Below are 25,754 nucleotides of genomic sequence, written 5' to 3'. Positions count from 1 at the left end.
AAAAAACATTAACATCTAATTCGACTTAGTAGCATTGAAAACAATATTTGCTCCGTCAATTATACTCTATCTACTTTCTCTGCCTCAAAATAATAATAATTCTGTAGCTATGTTTCTATGAGATCAGGATTCTTTTTTAGAACAGTCATCTTATTGCTATTCCACTCCTTTTGTTCGTCTTTCCATAATGCGCTAGATTCCTGACTTTTAAGCTAATGCTTAAGCAGATCAAAGACAAAAATGACCATTAGACTTGTATCATCAAACATAGTAGTTTTGAAGACGTTTTTAAGTAAGACTGTTGTAAGTGCACATTACTTTATTGTAACATTTGAGTAAGACTGTTGGCAGTGCACATTACTTTATTGTAACATTTGAGTAAGACTGTTGGCAGTGCACATTATTTTATTATAAGAACTGCTGGTTATGAACTGCAGCTGAGAACCTTTGAATCCAAAACAACTTCAAATGATTTTTCTTTGTTTTTTGCCTCATTTAACGGTAGAGGCAAACATTTACATTCATCACAAAGGTTTTGTTGTTTTTTTTGTCAGAGGATCATCTTTCATTACCCTACCTTTTAGTTTGCCCAAATTGATTTGGCATTTTTTTCAAACCCATTTATACCCTAAATATTTTATTGTGCGACTTTGTCCGCTTACACTGGGCCTTTATTTTTAATTTTTTTCCTTTTGACCTTTGTTTTTAAACAATTCCGCTGTATGAATATTTCATTTTTGAGACAGAGGTCACGCAACTCTCTAATCGCTAATTAAGTTTAAAGTTATTTTGTAATTTTGTGAACATATTGTACTTTATATAAGAGACAGATGCCTGTCTATCATATTGTCATAGTTCTAGTACTATCTCAGTAGCTAGTAAAAAAACTGTAGCTGATTAGCTAATCCACATACTTAATGTATATAACTTGTTGTTTTAAGTGGATTGAGGTATTAGTGAGCCCATAAACAGTGAATAAGACACTGTGGAAGAATGAACTCTGAGATAAAAAATAACATAAGAAAAAGGTATGTTACTTCAATTGCACATTGGTTTTCAATATGAATCTGCAAATTGAGCCTAACACCTCAATTAATCAATATAATATATATTGCATAAAATGCACATTTTGTCAATTTGCTACGGAAAATGAGATAAAGTTAGTTAAGTAATAAGGACATACTGTGATGACATACAAAGTATCATGTAATAGTGTTCGTGGTGACAAACAAAGTATCACGTAGTAGAGTGTTCGTGTTGACATTCAATGTTTTGTTTGTTTGTTTAGAATTAAGCACAAAGCTTTGCATACTATTGTTATTGAAATCCGATTTCTAACTGTGTGAGTCCACAGACATACCGCTGTGCCCCTGGGGGAGCTATATACAAGATACCATGTAATAGAGTGTATCCCAAGTCATTGGGGATCAGTAGTGTACAAGTCCCATGTAGATGAGATAAAAATCAATGTTATAAGAGGAGTATAAAATGAGCATCTGAGTGTTGTGTTTCATATCTGAACAACCGAGTGTTGTGTTTCATATATGAACAACCGAGTGTTGTGTTTCATATCTGAGCACCAGAGTGTTGTATTTCATATCTGAGCACCAGAGTGTTGTATTTCATATCTGAGCAACCGAGTGTTGTGTTTCATATCTGAGCACCTGAGTGTTGTGTTTCATATCTGATTAAAGTAAAACAGTATAAAAGTAATCTTTACACCCATTCCCTACTTACCCCAAATTCAAATATTTAGAGGTGTTAGTTGTACTTATTTTCATTTATGGTTCCATTTGTACTTCAAATCCCACTAGACCATTCTGTATGAAGTCGTACAGAATTCCCAATAGTTTGACCCCAGGTTTTCTGTTTTCTAGTTTGTAACAAAAGTATTCCAAATTATTTTAAAATTTTATTCATAGTACTTCTTTGAATAATTTTTAATGTGTTAATTATGAACACAATTAGGTGTCGTTAACTATTGTGAAATATTTATACTAAGTTATAGTATATTAATAGTTTAGTATAGCTCTGTGTATGAGCTAATCTAACTTATATTACAAACTCATCCAGATTTTTCGAAAGTGGACGCTAATATAGCTCCCTCTGTAGATGGTTAACTCAGTCTTGTATTTGTCGAGGATGAACTGAGAATAGAGTTTCAATGTAGCACACAGGGGATATTAAAATGTACTGATATCAAAATTGCACTATAACGGAATGATATTACACCAACAAGAGAAATTTGTACATAAATTTGACTTGGTAAATTTTCGACCTAAGCTTGCGTATGAGTAAGTTTTATTTTATACGGAGGCTTTTTTTCATAAGTGGCTCTTGATAAAATCTTAAAATAATTCAACTTCGAAAACTTTATTTCACATGTTTTGAAACAAAATTTGGTTAATATATTATTTCAACGTACGTGCAATATTGATTCATAACATCTAATACGAAGTAATGTAAATAAGAGTAGATATCGAATCCCCGTGACACCAGATGCTCGCCCTTTCAGCCGTGGGGGCGTTATAATGTGATAGTCAATCCCACTGTTCGTTGGTAAAAAAGTAGTCCAATAGTTGGCGGTGGGTGATGATGACTAGCTGCCTTCCCTCTAGTCTTACACTGTTAAATTAAGGACGGCTAGCGTAGATAGCCTTCGAGTAGCTTTGCGCAAAATTCAAAACAAACCAAACCAAGAGTACATTAAGTACACTTGACATGTTATAGATGAATGTGACGTAGTTTTTAATTCAAATTATTTTAAGATACTATCAAGAAGCATGATGAACAAAGTTTCTCTATAAAAGAGTGCTTGTTCATACATGAATTCAAAAATTAACCAAGTGAACTGCGCATACAAATTTATCATATTTTTATTGATATCAGTTACATCATGTATATAATATTATTCAATAAGCGTTCCGAGGTTGAATGAATTCTTGTACTATTTCAACTCACATCCTTGTTAATTAAATACACGAAATATGATTTAGTGAAACAATCATTTTCCTCGAACAGATTCTGATTTTCCTATCTGTCCAAAATATCTTTATCGAATCTAAGTGTTTTTTTCAAATTATCTACACCATTTGATACTAACCACATATGGTAAACGTACAGTCTATGTTTGAAAAATGTTTCTAATCAGCTAAAATAGTTTTTTTTTTTGTTGTTGTGAGGAAAAACACGGAATCTCATTTTAGGGTTAATTGTATCTTTCGGTAAAAATCGTAAATGTTTTTTAAAATCTCATTAACTTAAAGTTACTGGATGAGCTCAGTAAATTGCATTACATTAGCTGTAATTTTAAGATCAAAGAAAATTTCTCTAGAGGTCTGATTCTTCGAAATTTCAGGCGTAATAGAGTTGTATATATTAACTGAAGGTTAGGGATCGCATAGCCTACCTCTTCATGAACGCTCGGTTGGGGGTTCTTGGTGCGTTGCTAATGTATCCGAATTAAAAGTAGTTACATATTCATCTCTTCTTGTGGACAGTGAACTTTCTAGCATCAAACCACTTCCGCCCAAAATGGCACCTGCCAGAGGTTTTAGATAGCAAGAGGAAGTATTTTAGAATATACGCTTATAATCTGGATACGTAATACATCATATCGTGAGGTATTAATATATACTTAATGTCTGCTGCTTTATTTAGAACTACAATAACACTCAATCATTACATGCAGGAAAAAGTAAACCAATCAGAATATACTTGATAATTTAGCTTAAAAATTACATATCTTATTTATCCATTTAATAATTTCACGCAGAAGCTCTAATGCACTTTACGATGGTTCTTATCGATCTATGTTGCATTAAACAAGACAGCAGTGCGTGTTCACGTGATAGCAGTCTAAGTCTCAATCTCCGAGTTACTCAGAATATATAAAGACATTCTGACTTTTTTAATTTCTAATTGGAAAATAATTTATTTCTAATAACGTATGTCTTACTTTTAAAGTAAATTAAACGCGTTGTACTTGTTTAAACAATAAATGTTATTGTTATAGACTTTCTACCGCTTTAAAGAAAAAGTAAAACCTTTTAACTCACATTGCTTAAGTATAAAGACAAGAACATAATGTTCACTAGACCTATATATAACTTTTTACTATTATAATTAATTAGAAGGCTGTGCTTATGTTAATAATGCCCAGGTGGTTACTTATATGCTTATGATATCGCATATAAGTAACCACCTGGGCATTATTAACATAAGCATAGCCTTCTAATTAATTATAATAGTAAACCATTAACTATTATTTGACAAAAGCCTCTGCATGTGTGTGCTCTTCTATAATTGCTAGCCGCTGGACCTTTAGCTCCATGGTAGAGACATAAGTAATCAGTGTTCAGATAAAGCGCTTCCATGTCACCCAAAGGGCTCCTATATCTTACAAGTGTGTTGAATGAGTATGTCAGCCATCACAGTTTAATAAGTTTTGGGAAAGCTAAAGATATATGAAATTCAAATGTAAAGCATCTACAACCATAAAGTCCACGTTATAAAAATATGTATTTCGATATCGTGTATTGAAAGTTCCTTTTCTGTTAAAACTTGTCTCAACTGATATTTTTTTTTACTTTTTAATGTTAATCAATGGGTAAATTTGAAAACTCTTACGTTATGCTCCCTCTCGATAAATAAATTGCTATTTTAGAATCATAATTGTTCTTTTTTCCGCACTAAACTTCCATGAATGTAGCTCGAGATGAAGAACAATTGTGGAACTTCAAATATGTTCACTACTCCCTGCAGTCTTTCATAAGCCTCACCAATAAATGTACAAAATGTTCATTAATGAAGAGTTAGAAATTTCAACACATATCACAATCGACGGTAGAACTGTGACACTTCTGCTTTCTTGTATGAGTTATAAGTATAATAGATGAATGACGCTAGTACCCTAAAAAAATTTCTAATAGCTCTTGTCTGTATAGAATCATGCTAATAATATGTGTATATATGGGTATATTTTCTTTTCTTTTGAGTGGCAAATGTTTCATATTTTCGTACTTTCAACTGCAGTATGACAAAGTAATAAGTGGTATTTCTTCACGTGTTGCTATGTGTTTCTTTGTGGATTAATTCGCACAGACACTCGAGCGCCATCTGCGCTAACTGTCACTAATTTAAAAACAACTAGAGGGAAGACAGCTAGTCAACGCCACCCGCTGCCATGTCTTGGGCTACTCTAATCGAATAGTGGGATAGACCATCATATTATACCGCTCCCACTGCTGACAGAACAATTGCGTTACTACGATCCACTCGTATTTCCACTTTTCTTTTGCCCGGCATGGCCAGGTGGTGAGGGTGTGCGACTCGTAATCTGAAGGTTGTGGGTTCGAATCCCCATCACACCAAACATGCTCGCGCTCTCAGCCGCAGAAGCGTTATAATGTGACGGTCAATCTCACTACTCGTTGGTAAAAGAGTAGCTGAAGAGTTGGCTGTAAGTGGTGATGACTAGCTGCCTTCCATCTACTCTTACGGCCAGCGCAGATAGTCCTCGTGTAGCTTTGCGCGATATTCAAAAACAAACAAACCACTTTTCTTTTATCAAATTTCTATCAATTTTTTTTAACTTATGAATTAATTTGTAATCAAATATTTTGGTACCTGTAAGGAAGTTGATTGGTTTAATAAACAGTGCTTTGTTTTTTTATTTAAATTTGTAACTACTTTTATTGATTTTGGATTATTGTTTGCGCACAAAAAGACTATCCGTGCATAGGCATTCCTTGTTTGAAACTGACAGACTTAAAGGAAGGCAGCTAATCAACAACACATAAAATAAGGCTACATTCGTCTTATCCTTTCTTTAGCGCTCCAGAAGCTCCAAACTGCAAAGCTCACTCCTGCTCAATGGAGCTGCGAACTATGAAACTTTAGATTCACAGTTTGGAAACTCCAACCACTGGGCAGTGCCCAATGCTACAGATTCTTTGTAACTAAGCACACAACCATACAATGAGCTATAATTTCTGTGCCTATTACAGGGATGGAACCTCGCATTTTTGTGTTATAAGCCATTAAGCTCACATTAAAGTTACTAGGAGATACTGCTTTAAAGAATATGGGTGCTACTTACGATATTTCATTTTAAAGTCTTATGCAATAGTTTATTTGTCAAAATTATAAATTACCCATTATAAGAAGTATTATTTGAAAGGGTAGTATTACATTCTTTATTGCAAAAAAGACAAACGTATTATATATATCCTCTTCAACTTATGGTATGTTTGAGTCAAATGAACATGCTAATTGCGTTACAAATTGGTTAGAAAGTTTTGCAAACAGTTATTCAAAAATATTGCTGTTAAAAATAAATTCTAATTGATTACATAAACAAATTCATGCGATAATACACGTATTTATAACATTGTTCTTGTCAAACGTTCATAAATTAAAGTGCGATGTGAAAATTATTACTACGTTCATAAAGGATAAGTTTCAGTTCAATGTATTTACGATATTAATGAAACAAAAACTTCACAAAAGTAGGAATATACTTACTTCTAAAGAAAAACACCTATTGTGCGGCAAAGGAACTTCTATAAGCCACTTGAAAGGAGCACAGAATCATTTTTCAATGTACTTATTGGAACACTATTCAAGGGTGAATACCAAAAATAAGATTCGAAAGATAACGGGTTTACTCTCGTTCAATAAAACTGTTTGCTGATATCCACATGGCATTCCTCAGAGACTGTCTCTAAACCTCATATTTCTGAAATTCTTTAATTTTTTCAGTGCTCACATCTTTGTGTACTTGTCTTTGTTGCTATTGTGTTAAATTATTTTGTTAATATTGGCTTAGTTGTTGCCACAGCTATCCTGATAGAGCAGTAGTAAAATATTTCAAAGCAAAATACAAAGCTTCAGCTAAGATTCTGTAGTATTTGTTCGAGGCCTGGCAAGACTTTAGCATTCATGAAGTGAATCAATGTGTAACATCAAATTAAGAAAATTCTCTTGAACAAATTGGAAGATAGATGTTAAAATGTATGAACATTTTGAAAAATAAAGGCTTAAGCTACAAAATAGGTTAAATATGCTGTATCCATTGCAGGGATCAAACCCTGAATTTAATTTTATAATCTCTCAAGCTTACCTTTGAGCTGACGGAACCACGAATATATATATTTCAAAATAAAATATAAACGATGAAAAATTAAAAAGAGGAAGAATTATTCAGTCTAAATAAATCTGTAAGGCAAATACTTCAAAATTGATAAAAAAAGGAAAAAAATACATCTTGAGAAGAAGAAAATCAATCCAGACGATAAATAACTGCACGTTACAAACAGACTAAACTCAGATAATTTATGTTACAGCATAAAACGTGAGTAAGTTTCGCAAAGTAAAATGAGTTATAAGTATAATAGATGAATGACGCTAGTACCCTAAAAAAATTTTTAGGTTAAATAAAGAAAAATGTCCAAAAATAAAAAACTATTCTAGAATAAAATAAACTGAGATTTACATTGTAAGAGAAAATACGTTAGAGATCACTATTTCAAAATTAGAAAAAATATAATAATGATGAGTATTACACATAAAAAACTAAATAATTACTTCTTTTTAGTCAAGCGCAAAGCTATACAATGAACTATTTATGGTGTGCCTACCAAGAGTAGAGTAATTTGACTTTTGGGCCATCTACGTATCGCTGAGCCACCGTGAGGAAAATTATTTTGGAGAATCACCATTTTAGAGTCATAAGCATCTGAAAAAAAAAACAAACCAAAATGTCGATTAATGTTATAAATTAAAACCGATAATTGTTTCAGAAACGAAAAAAATAGGTTTGTTTTGTTTTGAATCTTGCCCAAAGCTAGCCATTCCTAATTTAGCCTTACTCTGCTATTTTTTCGTTCGGATCCCCATCACACCATATATGCTAGCCCTTTTAGCTGTGGGGCGTTATAATGTGACGGTCAATCTTACTATTCGTGGTAAAAGAATAGCCCAAGAGTTGGCGGTGGGTAGTGATGACTAGCATGTTTGGTGTGATTGGGATCCGAACGAAAAAATAAGAATAATCGTTATTCTAAAGACAATAAATTTAAAAATAGCAAATTAAATGCTATTCATAAATCATTGATGCAAAGTAGGAAACCATAAAATCACTATCAAACACAAACTTTGTTCCTGTATAGTATGTGTTATTTCTTAATTGCTTATGTTGTAAAAGTAGAGAAAATAGCTATTATTCCCTTAAAACTTTGCTTTTGTGACTTGGATAATGAAATATAGAAATTAACCTATTTTTTATGTAAAAACGGGCAAATTTGCACATTTTCATTTACATAAGGTCTGAATAAAACAGCATATGAATCAACATTTACATGTATTTATACTCAAGTTATACAAAAATGAATAAAAATGTTTAGAAATGAGAAGATTCTGGAGATTTGCGACTGTAATGTAAATCGTTTTCACGTTTGAGCCCCCAAATATAGTATCCCATCATGTTTTCGTTACATGCTCCTTGGTAGCGGCGTTCAAAGTACAATGTATCTTGGTGGAAGTACTCGCTTTGCTCCTCTGAGAATGCTCCAATGTTCTCCTTGAATTTGTCAAGATGAAAGTCAAAGATATGGACTTTCATGAACATCCTGCAGCCCATTTTGCCGTAGTTCTTCCCCAGATCATCAACCAGTTCCTCATAATTTTCGACCTTGTAATTGCCCAAGAAGTCCCAAACCACTGCGACAAAGCTGCCCCAAGCTTTTTTTCTTTCCTACTGAGCTTCTTGGGGAACTCTGTGCACTCAAGGATCTTCTTTATCTGTTGTCACGAAGACACCAGCTTTGACCTTTGTCTCAGATAGCTTAGGGAAGAAGTCTCGAAGTTACTTGAAAGCTGCAGACTCCTTATCAAGAGCTGTGACCAGTTGTTTCATAAGACCCAATATTATGTGCAATGGTAAGAAATGCCTTCTGGTGGTCCACTAGTGGCTCACATTTGACATTGTGTTTCCCCACAGAGAACTCGATCCGTTGTGGCCAGTGCTTCTTGTTGTAGTGCGCTGTTGTGTCCCTGCTGTCCCAAAGGCAAAGATAACAGGGAAACTTGGTAAAGCTTCCTTGGAGATCCATCAGGAATGACACCATTTTGAAGTCTCCGATAACCTTCTAGCCATACTCATCATATTTCAAGGTTTCTAGCAAGGTCTTGACGCTGTTGTATTCCTTTTCGAGGTGCACTGAATGAGTCAGGGGAAGAGACAAATACTTATTTCCATTATGGAGTAGCACAGCTTTGAAGCTTCCGGATAAGCTATCAATGAAGAGGCGCCACTCGTACGGGTTACGGGTAATTCCAATTGCCTTGCACAGACCGGATACATTGTGGCAGAAGCAAAGCCCATATTGACGAGCGAAGAAGCTTGATAAACGTCGGTGACGCTTCCTTTGACTTGCGACTTGCTCACTTTCATCTAACAATTCCCACTCCTTGAGATAGATCTATGTGTTCACTTAGGCAGCTAGAAATAAAGTGAAGTGGTGAGTGGTAAGATCCTATATATATTACTATGGAAAGTTCTAGAAAAATTTAAAAGATTCTTAAAAATTCTCGTAAGTTCTACAACATTCTTGAAAATTCTTGTAAGTTTGAGAAAATTATCCATCAACTACTCAGCACTTAATCTATCTGAAATGTTCTGGAAAATGAGTAAATTTGAAAATTCCATTACCCAGGTCACAATAGAAAAGTAGGTATTTTTCATTTACTTTAGGCATAAGCAATTAGAAAATAACACTTTCTGCCCAGGAACAAGAAAAAGTAAATAATTTGTTACATAGTGAAATCTATATTACGAAGTTAAAAAGAAAACTAAAGTACCCGTTCTACAAAGTAACAAAACTTTAAAAACAGTTCTAGAAATCTAGTGTTGTAAAGAAGTAAAAACTGACAAATTAAAGAGTAGTTAAGACAGTATCGGTCTAATAGATTTAATCAAGAGAAAGATCAAAACATTCTCTGCAACATATTACAAGCAGAGACAATTTATTGGCGATTCAATGTAAAAGTAAATATTATAAAGTGAAAACATTACCACCAGCATGAAAATAAGTATCTTTCTTTCAGAGAAAATTAAGGATCTGTAAATCCTTACGAAATACTGTATATGAAAAGAATAGTGTTTCACTAAGGTACTTCCGTTCTAATTCTTGTTGCTTATTTGGTATCTTATATTTTCTGGCTAATAATTGTAGTATTTACTGTCGTACATTTATTTTAGTCCCTACGCTTGTTTCTGTATTGTTTTTTTTTACATGTGACGTATACTCTTGACTACGAATTGTGCAAGTCAAAACCTGTTCTCAAAATTTGTAGAAGAATCTTGAAAGTGACAATCAACAATATTCGTTCTACGAAAACGCGCTAGAATGTTGTTGAAACGTCGAGAACCTTTGAGATTCGTATATAAAAAGCGACTAACCAAGAGACGGAAGAGCAGTCTTATTTAGTCAGTTACACTCAGTGTGCTATAGGCCTCAGAAGCTATAATTGTATTTAACGCCTATTAATCGGAAAACAACAGAACATTACAAACTGTTCAACTTCAGTGAATTACTTCGGATCTTAGGATTTCCACGAGTACATTAAATGTCATCGCCGGTAAACGTCAGCCGCGTGAGGCCAATCTAGCTTGCTGGCTTCAGCGATAGTACATTAATATGCATAACATAATAAATCGGAAGTTCGTCCGGAATAAATTATAATAAGTAACATAATTAACGATTTGTAGAATAGTTTATATGCCAAAATCTATTATAAATCTGTACGATCATTGTTGAAAATTAATAAAATAACCTGAAAGATATATGTTACAAACTTTTTTTTATAAAAGCGTAGATGTAATATAATTACTACATAACCTGTTTCCACTAATAATGTATTCAAATGCAATCATAATTTCTAAAAATGTAATTATTTTCAAGAAAAATAATTAGATAAGACTTTTATTAGTTGAAAGTTGATTACTATACCCATTTCTGCACTAAAGATTGAATGGCAATCTTATAACGCTCCACAACTTAAAGGACAGGGTATAATTTATGTAACTATTCTACTATTTGAAGTAAGTAATGCTTACTGCAAATAATTTATAATAAACTAATTTAAAGAAGTTTAATTAGATAGAGCACATTCATGTTAATGAAAATAAACGGTAAATAGGTTTGCTTCGAGAAAGTTACAATTTCTTATAAAGTTTTAATTGGTTAAATCCCAATTAAAATCCCAAATAATTCACCGAAATATCTGTTTAAGTGGAATGGTAGATGATAAAATGATTACCTGATTTAATAACAGCATATTCAAACAATGTCGGCAGTAGTTAAAGTGTTATTTTTTCGTCGAAATAAATATTAAGAGTGCTTGATGTTTCCAGCATATGTGCTTTAACACCAGGGTCTATCACCTTACCTTCTTCTAAAAAAGCATTAAGAGCTCTACTTGGTTTAATGGGAAACGTAGACTTAAATATTCGTCAAGAAGAAATTCCATCTTCAACCAAATAAATTTGATATCTAATGCTCACATGTGTGTTATTTACTTTTCCTTATTAATTACTGGATTGTTTGTTTGTTTTTTTGGAATGTCGCACAAAGCTACTCGAGGGCTATCTGTTCTAGCCGTCCCTAATTTAGCAGTGTAAGACTAGAGGGAAGGCAGTTAGTCATCACCACCCACCCCCAACTCTTGGGCTACTCTTTTACCAACGAATAGTGGGATTGGCTGTAACATTATAACGCCCCCACGGCTGGGAAGGCGAGCATGTTTGGCGCGACGCGGATGCGAACCCGCGACCCTCAGATTACGAATCGTACGCCTTAACGCGCTTGGCCATGCCGGGCCCATGAATTATTGGAATAGTTCCTGGATTTCTATTGTAGCTTTAAGCAAATGATTTACATCAACAAATGTTTTATATTTTTTTATTTTCTAGATTAGTACGGCATCAGTTAAAAAGTACGTGATTATGTTTTAAACTTCGTTTTGATGAAAAATTTGGTTTTGGGTCTCCAACCAAATAAGAAAGTAAGAAAAGTAAATACTTGAGGTGAGAATAATGTTATTTATCCAGTATTTTAATAAATTAATAAGCAGAAACCTTATATTAAACCCTTAATATAATGAAGTTATTTTTATTTTATGAGATGTATTACATGTTTTAATTTCGAACTCGTGAAGAAGCTCAACAGCAAAACGCATTTTTATAGCAAAACTACAATCATAGATTTCATTTTTGAAATTAATCTTATAACAATTTCTATTATATATTTTTGACTTTATTTCTCTTATGGTGTTATTTTACCAACTGACGCTTACCTATTCAAAATATTCCTTCGTGCACTAACATAAAAATAAATAAATTCGAATTGACTCTTCAATCTTAATTTCAGCTATTGATTCCGGTCAGCTTAGTTAATTAAGTATTTCAAGCCAAACGTTCGGTACAGTTAAGTTTTACGAATAATTATTAGTTGTAGATAGTTTTAAGTAACATAGATAAGTTGTTCAACCCATACGGCCCGGCATGGCCAAGTGGTTAAGGCACTCGACTTGTAATCCGACGGTCGCAAGTTCGAATCCTCGTCACACTAAACATGCTCGCCCTTCAAACCGTAAGCCTGTTATAATAAAACGGTAAATCCACTATTTGTTGGTAAAAAGAGTAACTCAAAATTTGGAGGTGGGTGGTGATTTCTAGTGGTCTTCCCTCTACTCTTACACTCCTAAATTAGGAACGGCTAGCGCAGATAGCCCTCGTGTAGCTTTGCGCGAAATTCAAATCAATTCATACTATGGAAAAACAAAAGCTACTTGTTCGTATAGTTTGCTTTAACGAACTACTTGTTAGTATCTTTGCGGAACAAGATAATATCGTAGAAATTGTTTGTTTGTCTTTATTTGTGTGTCTCACTGTGTCTAGAGGTTTTCGTAACATGTAGACTAAACCAAAGGGTGAAGTAAGTTATAACATTTAAAAAGTAAGATCTTTTGTGAAAGATGGCGTCATTTTCACAATGTTACTTCAGTTTGTGAAGTTCTAGAGGTTTTCGTAACATGTAGACTAAACCAAAGTGTGAAGTAAGTTATAACATTTAAAAAGTAAGATCTTTTGTGAAAGATGGCGTCATTTTCACAATGTTACTTCAGTTTGTGAAGTTCTAGAGGTTTTCGTAACATGTAGACTAAACCAAAGTGTGAAGTAAGTTATAACATTTAAAAAGTAAGATCTTTTGTGAAAGATGGCGTCATTTTCACAATGTTACTTCAGTTTGCTTTTTGACATGTGTTTATTTTATTGTCGTACAACTTTCCGAGACTACACATTATTTCATCCTTTGTCCCTTCAATCTAGAAATTTAATGCAGTTAAATCTGTAAAGTTTGGTGTTTCTACCATTTTCATAATTAACAACTTAAATTATTTTAACTTCTCTGCTTATTTTTCAGGTGAAGGTCAAAGTGATGTGTTTGGAAGGTCCCAAAGATCTAGTTTTCAAGTCTGCTAGGACCTGCGATTGTTTCCACTGTAAGAAAGACTAGAGCATTACCTGTATTTGAAGATCCATGACTGACAGAAAACAGAGTATTTCCAAACTATATGTATCTTAGTTTTCTTGTAAAATATTGACATCCAGAGTTCTTAAATCTCTTACTTGAGCTATTGTGCATCATGAAACAAATATTAAACTATTTAACATTTAGATTGTGCATTAAAGTTGCGCCGGTTCAACAAGGATTGAATAACTCATTTGGAAACTGAAAAAAACTAAAACCATGTTTGATTTACGTTAACATGATCTTGCAGTTGAAAGTTATTAATGAAATACTTCTAAAATTAAAAAAAAATCATTGAACATTATGTGCTTACACACGTATGAATCTCTCTTTTAATAGAAGGTTTTAAAATTAATTCATTTTTCAGTTATATAACACCTTATCAGATTAGTAGCTGCTTTACTTCGAAACAAATGCAAAATCAAATAAAACATCCTATTCATCTAAACCTTAAGGCCTGTGAAGACTAGTATCACTGTCTTAGAATTTCTTGGGATAACAGAGATGTAAATTATCATATGGAGATTGGATTAATGTTGCTTGTTTTAATTCATAAATATTATTATTATTCCTTCATGGAAAACATATACAAACTTAATACTGTTTGTAAAAACAAAAGCAAAAGTTTATTCTATTTCAATAATATCAGTGTGCGTATAAGTGCGTCTAGATACAAATAAAAGAATAATCTACGTCTTTAATTATGTATGTCGTAGTTGGATATTACCACGAATGTTTGAAATTTAGATAAACATACTAGTATCAAATTGTGTGTGCCTTTTCAATGCTAATTTATGATAATGAATTTTTTTATTATTCTTACAAAACAAAAACTACAAACACGAACAAAATAAAAATAAAGTATTATGAAAAACTGAAAGACAAAACAAATACACGTAAAACTTTAAGATAATACAGAACTTGTGAGTGACTTAACTTGTCTGAAGTAACAAAAACATAAACGAATTTTTTCCAACTTTAGTCGTAAATTATGATTTTTTTAAACAGCATATATTAGATCTATAAAAACTGAAAAATCTCAGTTTTACTCATTACAGTGAAAAAGGCAGTAACATCAATAGACTTTGAAATCAACAAACTCTTATTTACTTGATACTTTGATTAACCAAGCATGAATATTGGTAGAACATTTCAACAAGATCGTCTGTCTCTTATACCATAATGATCAAGATAATATAACTATGAATTTTGGTTCTCATGACACAATAGTTAAGGCCACAATAAAGTCGAAAGATTATGATATTCGCATAATATGTTTTATATGGCAGAGCAATTAAGGTCATAAAACCACAAGAACTTTGCTAGATGATAACGTCAACACCACGTGATTCACGTGACACAGTAAATAGAGACATGAGATAATCGACAGACCATATCAGGACTCGTTGATTCAAATACTACAATGATCAATGATATAAATTAATAGACCACAATATAAGAACTCTTTGGAGTAACATGTCACTCCAAGTCAGTGTTTCTTGAGACAATTATGTTATAATTAAATATGTCGAATTAACAGAACTGAGTTTGTTCAGACAGATGTCAATGAAATTTTACTTCCATGAAAGACAACGTTATAAATAAACATATAAAATTACCAAGACTTAACTTGTTCACATACATGTCACTGTAACCGTGTTTTGGAATAAGAACAACATAAATGAGTATTATACTTATTACAGTTGACAAAATCGGAAAACTGAGGACCAGGTGTGAAATAATTTTAGATAAAAGCATATCGTTGTTACAAATTCAAATGCCACGTTTGATAACTAATGGATAATTTCCACACAATATCTACCAGTGATCCATTTCATGTCTAGTTCGTAGCCTAATCTACTACCTTACTAAAAGGCAAGAAAGTAATTCGCTGTCGACTTAAGAAAAATAGTATGAATTATTTGAATGCACAATGATTATTCTATTTCTGGCAACAGCAATGTTAGAAATTAGAAATTAATTTGTTTAGCTGTTGAAAATGATCTGATAAAACATTGCGAATCTGATCAAATGACAGAGAAATGACGTCATTACACTTTCCACAAAGAACTGGAGCTCCAGAAAACCTCTGGCTGTATATCATTATTTTATTACTTTATGAAAAATTCTGCGTTAGTTGTTCCTTCGCTCTCTGTAAAGGATAATTTCTTTTGATTACACTATTTTCAACCATTTAAAAAATTGTTCAGAACAAAGAATATAAGATGAGACTTGGTATCATTTGTAAAGTTAACATTATGTTCGATGAACAAAAAGAATAAAAGTAATTCTTATATTTCTTTTCACAACTAAATTGAACAAATTGTCCATCTTGTCACTCAGTCTAAAGAATTATCATCTGCTCTTATCTACCTGCTACTTCTATCAATCTGTCAGTATAATTGTAGACGATTATATAGTATGTAGATAGATATTATAAAATAATGAATGTAGTTGAAATTACACAAATCATGATCGAAAAAATTGCAAAAAAGCACAAAGTTGTTGAAACGTAGAATGTCGTGTTTTTTCAATGTATTAAATAACACTTTAAAATTGAAGTTAACAGTAATATCATAGGAAACAATAATTCGTTTTTCTTCTCAAAATTGTATCTAAATAAATGTTTTATAAACGTCTTTTCTAGAAAATCAATTATAATCTAGCAACCATATAAGTATGGAGAATGACTATCCTGTTTCCAGTGTTTCCGGAATACAACATTTTTACTTAGCATGATTAGCATTTCGAATTTTGTGTATTTTTAGGTCAACTTCAAATTGTTTTGATAAATCCTTTGAAACTGAAACATGCAAAAAGCTGATTCTCAAAGACATATTTTTACTTGGTCAACTGTAAGACGGTAATTTTTTAATTGTGATTGTAAAGACAATGAATTTTATTATGGATATTTTGGAGTATTCTCTTTGAGCTGTCTTCCTAGTTTTAGCTTTGCTAATCTGGCAAGCTGAAGAAGCACGCTTTAATTTGAATATTTTCAAAATTGAAATGTGCTGCGGGTAAAACATGCGGGCTATTATAGAGTTGTAGCCCAGGACTCCAGTCGGGCCACATTTGGTGATATTGTGTCAATGTGTCTCCTTGACAAACAGACGTAAGAGGGAATTTCAACTAATGATTATCCTTTTTTTGTGTAATAGCAATACCTAGCTGGGGGGAAGGTATACCCGATTCAATTTTACTACTTATCATGAACTCTACCAACCAACTTCCAAATCAAATTATTTGTTCCAAAGCAGACTAATTTTGTCTGTGATGGCAGAAAGTGCCGTCGTTCCTTCCATGTTGGCGTTGATTAGTACTCCTTAGGCATATAGATAGTTCTTTTGTCTTAATATAGTAGATGTAGCTGGACTTTGATACTATTACCTTCCGCAGTTTTAGAAAAAAACAACAACTCTGTGGGCGTAAAACAGTAAATTTTGGATTTCGTTACCCGCGGTGAATAGATCACAGCTTTTTCTGTATATAGCTTTGCACTTAACAACAAACAAACAAACTAAACTGATGGCACACATTATGTGATATTTTATCTAAAGATGAACTATTTTAGTCGTTTTAAACTAGCAGTGCATGATACATGATATTTTATTTAACCATAGCTAGAGAACAGCAATGATTATGAATGGGAAATTAATTTATCCAGCTGTTAGAAACGATCAGGTCATCGATACAATAAAACAACAGAAGAATAACTTCTTCCCATAAAGAAGTGTAGCTCAAGAAAAGCTCTACCTGCCTTCTTTTTTATGTATTACTTTATAAAAATCTATTCGATGATGTCAAATGCTCTTCTTTAGTAGTAAATATTATATGGTGTTTTACATAACTATAGCTGAACCATGGTGGATGTTATGAAATGACAGAAAATACTATATGATGTTTTATTTTAACTATATCTGGACTATATTATAAACTGATGAAATATGTCATTCGGTGTTTTATTTTGTCTATAGCTAGACTACTGTAGATGTTATAAGTTAACAGTTAGTTTATAATTATTTTATTGTACCCTTACATCTATATTAGATGTTCCAAACTGTCAGTATATACAATTTGATTTTTCTATTATTAATTATATCTGAACTACATTTAATGTTCTAATCTGACAGCAAATGTCATACAGTAGTTCATTTTTCATACTGTTGAACTATGGTAGATTTTCCCAAATGTCGGAATGTGGCACATCGTGTATTATTTTACATAAACCTAAATTTCGTAAAATATTCGAAAGCGTAGTTAAATGCTATATAGGGTTTCATTTTTCCACAGATGAACTATAATACATTTCAACTATTGGTAGATGTCACGTAGTGTTTTATTTTGACTGTAGCTGGACTTTTATTATATGTTATACGTTGTCATTATAAGTCACAAGAAATTAGGGATGATTATTTTCAGGTAACTCTTTGCGTAACTTCGCGTAAAAATTCTGGAACAAACAAACAAATTGCCATATAAGTTAGATTGTTGGTACAAAACAGTTTGTGATTTACTTTAACTTTTTCTGAAAACCATTAACAGGTCACTTGTTTTATTTTACATGGTAGAAAGTGCTATAGATTAAACCTAATATTATTCAGATTTAACTATTGCTAAAAACCTCAGGCAGATTATGTTGTCGGTTATTGTTGCGTAATATATTATTTTTCCAATTTTGGAACATTATCAGACCATATTTTTTTTCTTCTCGAAGAAGTGAATTATAATTATGCTTGAAGATTAGCTACGTTAAATATAATACTTAATATTCTTTCATGTTTGGTTAATATATTGCTCTCTTAAATATGGTAAAGTTTGTAACAAGCTATAAATACATGACATATTGAAGAGGTTCACAAAGCCATTCTAGGTTTTTAGACAGATATATAGAGATAATAGATAGGCTAATCACAGCCTAGATCGACAGATGCGAATACACGGACATTATTTAGAAGCTAGTTTCTGTCTTAGTTTAGTAAATTACTTTATGCCACGAGAGTTTTCACTCTTGGGATTTTAAGCCGTGCTATCAACGGTAACTGGGAAATATAATTTCTTCGTGACTATAAAAATCGGCTACAGATTACAGCAATAAATTATGTAGATTATTTGATGGACAGCACTAATTGTTTTAACATATTTAAGTCGTTTATAAGGAAATTACTGCCAAACGTGAGGAAATATCTCTCAAAAAGGTCAGGCAGAAGCAGAGGGTGTCAAGAACATGCTTTTGTGATGGCTAGAGGGCGACAGTGATATGAGAAATATTGTATTTCACAAGTGATGACACCAAGGTATTTAAGTCTGGAATTTTTTTTCTTAGTGGTGATAAAGTATTATTAATAGCAGCTTTTCAACTCCTACTATGTGATGATGACGTTAAAATGAATACAGTGTAAAAATATATATATATAGTAATTGTGTGAACAAAAGATTAAAGCATCAGTGAAAACTACAAGTCCTCATTATCCCCATCTACACTTCAACACTTACCGAAACCAGTTTCTGAACGAACATTGTGAAGTACAGAGAACAGCTGAATTAATTAATAGTAACATCGTTTCGATACATTCGCATGTCTATAAAATATACATTTATTCAAAAATAAGGGAGTGTGTGTGTTTTCTTATAGCAAAGCCACATCGGGCTATTTGTTGTGTCCACTGTTGAACCCCTGGTTTTAGATTTTTTAAATACGTAGACATACCGCTTTCCCAGCAGAGGACTAAATAAGGTAGAAGGAGGCTTTATATAACCAGGTGACTCTGTATCAATCACTTTCTGTTTAACATCGGATGAGAAAATTATGCCTGCACCCTACCGACAAGAAGGCTTTACCTCAAGTGTAAATTTTGTAAGAAAAAATATAAAAATCTGTATCTCTCTTATGCTAATGCATACATGTTTATAGGGTTTGGTTTTTCGTCTTGAGATAGCCAGCCAAAAAAACTTTACTGAATGAATTCGTAAGAACGGTAGACAAGAAACTTATATAAAATATTATCCCTATTAAAATTCGATTGATTTTCTTGTTGTTATTTTATTGTGGAAATTAAGTTTGTTATTACAGTACGTTGGAACATTATGGTTTGGTTTGGTTTTTGAATTTCGCACAAAGCTACTCAGGGCTATCTGTGCTAGCCGTCCCTAATTTAACAGTGTAAGACTAGAGGGAAGGCAGTTAGTCATCACTACCCACTGCCAACTGTTGGGCTACTATTTTACTAACGAATAGTGGGATTGACCGTCAATTATACGCCCCCACGGCTGAAAGGGCGAGCATGTTTCGCGCAACAGGGATGCGAACCCGCGACTCTCATATTACGAGTCGCACGCCTTAACACGCTTGGCCATGCCGGGCCCTGGAATATTATGAGGCCACAAAACTATTGCATATAAAATGTGGTGGTTTGGTTTGGTTTGAATTTCGCACAAAGCTACACGAGGGCTATCTGCGCTAGCCGTCTCTAATTTAGCAGTGTAGGACAAGAGGGAAGGCAGCTATTCATCACCATCCACCGCAAACTCTTGGTTACTATTTTACCAACGAATAGTGGGATTAAATGTCACATTATAACGCCCCCACAGCTGAAAAAGCGAGTATATTTAGTATGCCGAACTTTCGAACCAGCAACATTCGGGTTACGAGTCCAGTGCCTAAAATGTGGTGGAAAAGATGCAAAAATCACCGTAAAATGTAAACAAAAATTAAAATTGAAACCTCAGAAGCTTGTGAAGATAATGAACTACTGCATAATGTGAAGGAAATCAGGCAGTACTGTAGGGGATATGACACTGTTGTTAAATAAAGAATAGTTAAGGCACCACTATGGAATGTATGGAAGAAAGATATGACGTTATTGTTGAACGTAAAAAATAATAACTAAAGTTAATTTTCTTTCTTAATATAAATATATTTCAATGTACAAACAATAATACAATTTATAATAACGGTTAGTAGAAATAATAATTTATATACAAGAGATTTTTAAAAATTTTCGTAGTGTTCACATTTTCCCTATCAAACGCTAAAAAAAGTTTTTATTTTTATTTTCCCTTTTCTTAGTTTCATCTTTCGAAGCTCTACTCAAATAAGTGGTTGAGTCTAACAACGCAAAATGCATATTTTTTCTTTATGTTCAACGGCTTTAAGATTTTGGCCAGCAGTGTATAGTGTTTTAATTATAAATTGTCTAATGTCAAATTTATATTGTCTAAGGATGAAGAGGTAATGGATATACTAATCTACATCTATTTTAATACCGATGCTTATTTTAGTTAAATATATATTTAAACATTCATGTGACTTATATTGTTAAATATGTATTGCGAAAGTCCCTCCTATTATTGTTAGTTAGTTAGAACAAAGATACATAATGGGCTATCTGTGCTCTGCCTACCACGGGTATCGAAATTCAGTTTTTAGCACTGTGGGACAGCCCGCCTACTCTTTAGATTTACAGAAGATTCGCGAGCGTAACAATCAACAATATACTGTGTGCATAAAGAATATTCGCGATTGCTAGAATTATTGTCAACTGAAATTTTGACTACCTCGCCTAACGATTATAAAAGGTAGCCATCGCAACACACGAATAGACTGTTTGTTTTTAAATTTCGCACAAAGCTACTCAAGGGCTATCTGTGCTAGCCGTCCCTAATTTAGCAGTGTAAGACTAGAGGGAAGGCAGCTGGTCATCACCACCCACCGCCAATTCTTGGGCTACTCTTTTACCAACGAATAGTGGGATTGACCGTCACATTATAACGCACCTACGGCTGAAAGGGTGAGTATGTTTGACGCGATACGGGCGCGAACGCGCGACCCTTGGATTACGAGTCGCACGCCTTACGCGCTGGGCCGTGCCAGCATCACTTATCTTGTCTTGTTGGTTTGCTACAGTTAGTATACTATAAACCTCGGAAGCTATGACGGTAATAAACGCTTATCAATTAGAAAACTACAGATATGTCATTAGAAACATTCATAAATTTCGAACAATATAAACCGTATAATTTCAGAGAATTAATTTCGGATGTTAGTAAGAACAATAGATACCTGTTTGTTTGTTTTGAATTTCACCAAAGCTACATGAGGGCTATCTACGCTAGCTGTCCCTAATATAGCAGTCTTGAGCTACTCTTTTGCCAATGAATAGTGAGATTGACCATCACGTTCTATGGCCTCCACGGCTGAAAGAGCAAGCATGTATGATGTGATGGGGATTCAAACCCACGATTCTCAGATTACGAGTCAAGCACCTTGACCAGACCAGACCCATTAGATATCTTCCTCGGTGAAAGGTCAGCAGGTATACGCCAAGAATAGAGTTGCTAGCTACACGTTAAGTGAACTGTACTAATATCATTTCGAAACTAATTCGCTCATCGTAAACTTGTAAGTTTGTAAAACCCTTTTATATAAATCATTATTTTTAACTGCTATTTGTCAGAGCCATTATTATAATTTGTATTATTGTTTGAATATTAAAATATATTTATATTAAGAAAGAAAACTGTGTCTATTTGTCTTGTTGGTAAACATCATAAATTTGATATATCTCTATATTTAATTAACTTCAAAATTTAACTTACAATAACTCGGTTTCAGGCTATTTTAACTTAATAAATTGTCCTAGGTTAATTATATACGTAAAAATACACACATATTAAGTTGTTGATTCTTACACTCGAGAATCTTCCACAACTTTAGTGTTTGTTTGTTCAGAATTAAGCACAAAGATATGCAATGGAGTATCTGTGCTTTCCCCATCAGTGCTAGTGAAACCCAGTTTCTAGCAGTTATGGCCTAGCTCGTTAAAGCGTGCGCTTCGTATTCTGAGGGTCGCGGGTTCGCGCCCGAGTCGCGCCAAACATGCTCGCCCTCCCAGCCGTGGGGGCGTTATAATGTGACGGTCAATCCCACTATTCGTTGATAAAAGAGTAGCCCAAGAGTTGGCGGTGGGTGGTGATGACTAGCTGCCTTCCCTCTAGTCTTACACTGCTAAATTAGGGACGGCTAGCACAGATAACCCTCGAGTAGCTTTGTGCGAAATTCCAAAAAAACCAAACAAGCAGTTAGGGTCCACAAACATGCTATTGTGTCACTGGGGTCCAACTTGAATGAATATGCAAGAATTCCGCAATACACATTTAATTTAACAGTATAAGTTACATGAACTTAAATATACATTTAACTGAAACAAACGTCGATATTAAAAAAATATATACAATAGTTTCCTTGTTTGTTTTGAATTTCGCGCAAAGCTACTCGAGGGCTATCTGCACTATCCGTCCCTAATTTAGCAGTGTAAGACTAGAGGGAAGGCAGCTAGCCATCACCACCCACCGCCAACTCTTGGGCTACTCTTTTACCAACGAATAGTGGGATTGACCGTCACATTATAACGCCCCCATGGCTGAAAGGGCAAGCATGGGGATGCGAACCCGCGACCCTCGGATTATGAGTCGCACGCCTTAACCAACATGGCCATGCCGGGCCTATACAATAGTAACTTCGTCACATATGGAAGATATGTCTTCTTTTTCTTCTAACGTAACTTCAAAAATTCTGATCATATCCATTACTGTTAAAATTTATTCGGAATACCCTTAAACTGCCTATAGTTAATAATATCTTGCAGTTGTAATTTGATAATTACATTTTATTTTTGTAGTATCACGTTTACAAATAGATACAAAACTTGTAATACATTTTTGTTTCGCAACATGCAGATCATTTAACTTAAGTACCATTTTTACAACATGTTTAGTAAGCATCAAGAATGCATCTATAAAACATGTAGGGTGCTTGATTTGTGTATGTAGATAATTCTATTTCAGGCATTGGACTCGTAATATGTTGGTCGCAGGTTCGAATCCCCGTCACATAAAACAAGCTCGCCCCTTCTGCCGTGAGTACGTTATAATTTGACGGTGAATACTACTATTCGTTGGTAAAAGAGTAGCCCAAGAGTTGGCGGTGAGTGTTGATGACTAGCTGCCTTCCTTCTAGTCTTACACTACTAAATTAAGAACAGCTAGCGCAGATAACCCTCGTGTAGTTTTGCGCGAAATTCAAACCAAAGCAAAAGACTTTAGGTCTGACGGTTAAGGCGCTCTACTAGAAATCTGCGTTTCGGGTGGTCGAGTTCTGTAAGTGAAAAAATATGGCTTTCAGGCCGGAGGACTTTCTAATGTTACTGTTAATCCCACTATTTATGTTTAAAGTGTATTCCAAAAGTTGGTGGTGTGTGGTGTTGGCTAGCTTCATTCCCTTTTATTTATCAAAATTAAGAATGGTTAGTGCGAATAGACCTCGAATACCTTTGCGCAAAATTCAACAAACAAACCAAGAACTTCTATTTCAGAGAGCATAATGCTGTCCCCCGCTGTTAGAGCGGTAAGTCTTCGGATTTGCATCACTTAAAATCAGGGGTTCGATTCTCCTCGGCAAACTCAGCAGACAGCCCCATGTATCTTTGCTATAAGAAAAACACACCCACAGCTTAATGTTTGATGATTGCTTAAAAAGTTATTTTTATCGTTATCAGTGTGCCGTTAGAAAGAACTCGTGTTTAGTGAGCTCTTAAAAAATCATAACTCAGGGGTTTAATTTATCAATGCTTTTTATAAACTTTATTTTAACATTTAAAAATCAAATTTAAAAAATGGTTCGAAATATTATTTGAGCCGTATAAAAATAGCTCACAAAAATATAGTTAAAAAATATCAAGTGATAAGGCTTTTTATATTTTGTATGTGACAGATCACCAGGCAACTAATGTAAACCCAAGAAAGAGATGCTTACTTATAATCCATTTAAAGAAGGCAAATATTTCTCTTGTACACGTCGAGCGGTATTACCCTGTACAACAATACTGACTAACAATAAAAGAATAAACACAGCATTTCACCCAAAAAAGGTTCCAAAACTGTTTGTAAGCAACCAAGAACTATCTAGTTAACTTTACAGAACACTTAATATATCAGATTTTTTACTGATTATTTCATTAATTTTGTTTTTGTAACTGATTATAAAAAACACTTTTTGTATTTTTTATGCTTTAGTGTGACATATTTGTCGTTTACCATTAGCCTGAAATTAGTCTTAACTAGAAGTTATGAACTAAGCCTAACATCCACATCTTTTGTGTACAATTTTAATTATTTTTTATAGTACAATGTTTTAAAAAACGAAAGTAAAATTCCAAAGTTATTATGACACTATTAATTTCTGCATATCAGTCTGACAAGAGCCTTAGTATCCTTTAGCCAAGGAAATGTCATTTGAATAAGTGTATTCATTTAAGAGTTATGTTTTTAAGATTTTAATAAATACTTCAAGAAAACAGTAGTTGACGTTAAGATATTTCCTTCTCTCTTTTTTTGAAACCTCATCTATGAATAGGGAAGCTTAATTGATAACATAGGAAAAATAGAAAATGCTGTTTCTTTTCCAATTAATAGCCTTTTTATTTCATTACATTTAGCAGAATACTCTTTACCCATTATCAGTGAGTAGACAGACATATCCTCAATAAAAGTGCTTTCATTGTTTCTACAAAAGGGAAGCTGTAAATGTCATACACTATTTAATTATTTCGTCATCAGCTTTTCTACTAACAACATTATTAACTTTCAGTTGAGCTCACCATTAATTAAGATCCTGTGATGCATTAGAGGACGCGAGCTTTCTCCAAACAGGCTCACCTGACCTTGTAATCACAGAGACAGGCGTAAATGTTTTTAAATAATCTAAATAAAATATTTTTAATAACAAGTTACGATTTAACAGGAGTAAACAGTATATGCCGATCTGACAAACATCACTGTGAAACTTTCAAATTTCAATACTATATAATTTTTAATTTTTTGATTTCAAAAGAAAATGTTTAATTAAGTTCTCAATTTCTTCTTTTTTTAGTGAGTCGCTCATTATCTGTGTTTTTCTTCACTTCTTTCTGATATGCTCAGTTTGATATAAATTATTGACTATAACATCGATATTACTAAGCCATAGTCTAATTTTTATATCCTTGAATTTTTGTTTGTTTGTTTGTTTACAGAAATATAAACCAAAAAGTCAGATCAACTTGGCGTGCCTTCTATAATATCTTCTCTTTCACACTTTGTCGATAATTCTCTTTTGTATTT

General features: G+C 33.3%; 1 protein-coding gene across 7 annotated transcripts in view; it reads left to right on the top strand.

The window, feature by feature from the left end:
- LOC143222885 (thyrostimulin alpha-2 subunit-like) overlaps window positions 1–14,362 on the top strand; it is a 119,275-nt gene extending 104,913 nt beyond the window's left edge. For all 7 annotated transcript variants that reach the window (XM_076450024.1, XM_076450023.1, XM_076450022.1 and 4 more), the window contains one exon: window positions 13,488–14,362. In XM_076450024.1, coding sequence (XP_076306139.1) covers window positions 13,488–13,580 — 93 coding nt within the window. In that variant the 3' untranslated portion in view covers window positions 13,581–14,362. The remainder of the gene's footprint in view (window positions 1–13,487) is intronic.
- The last annotated feature ends 11,392 nt before the right edge of the window (window positions 14,363–25,754 follow it).

This window comes from Tachypleus tridentatus, chromosome 8 (genome assembly GCF_004210375.1).
Source record: "Tachypleus tridentatus isolate NWPU-2018 chromosome 8, ASM421037v1, whole genome shotgun sequence".
In the NCBI taxonomy this organism is placed as follows: Eukaryota; Metazoa; Arthropoda; class Merostomata; order Xiphosura; family Limulidae; genus Tachypleus; species Tachypleus tridentatus.
The sequence above is the reverse complement of the archived record's forward strand: the minus strand, read 5'-3'. Positions and strand labels throughout refer to the sequence as shown.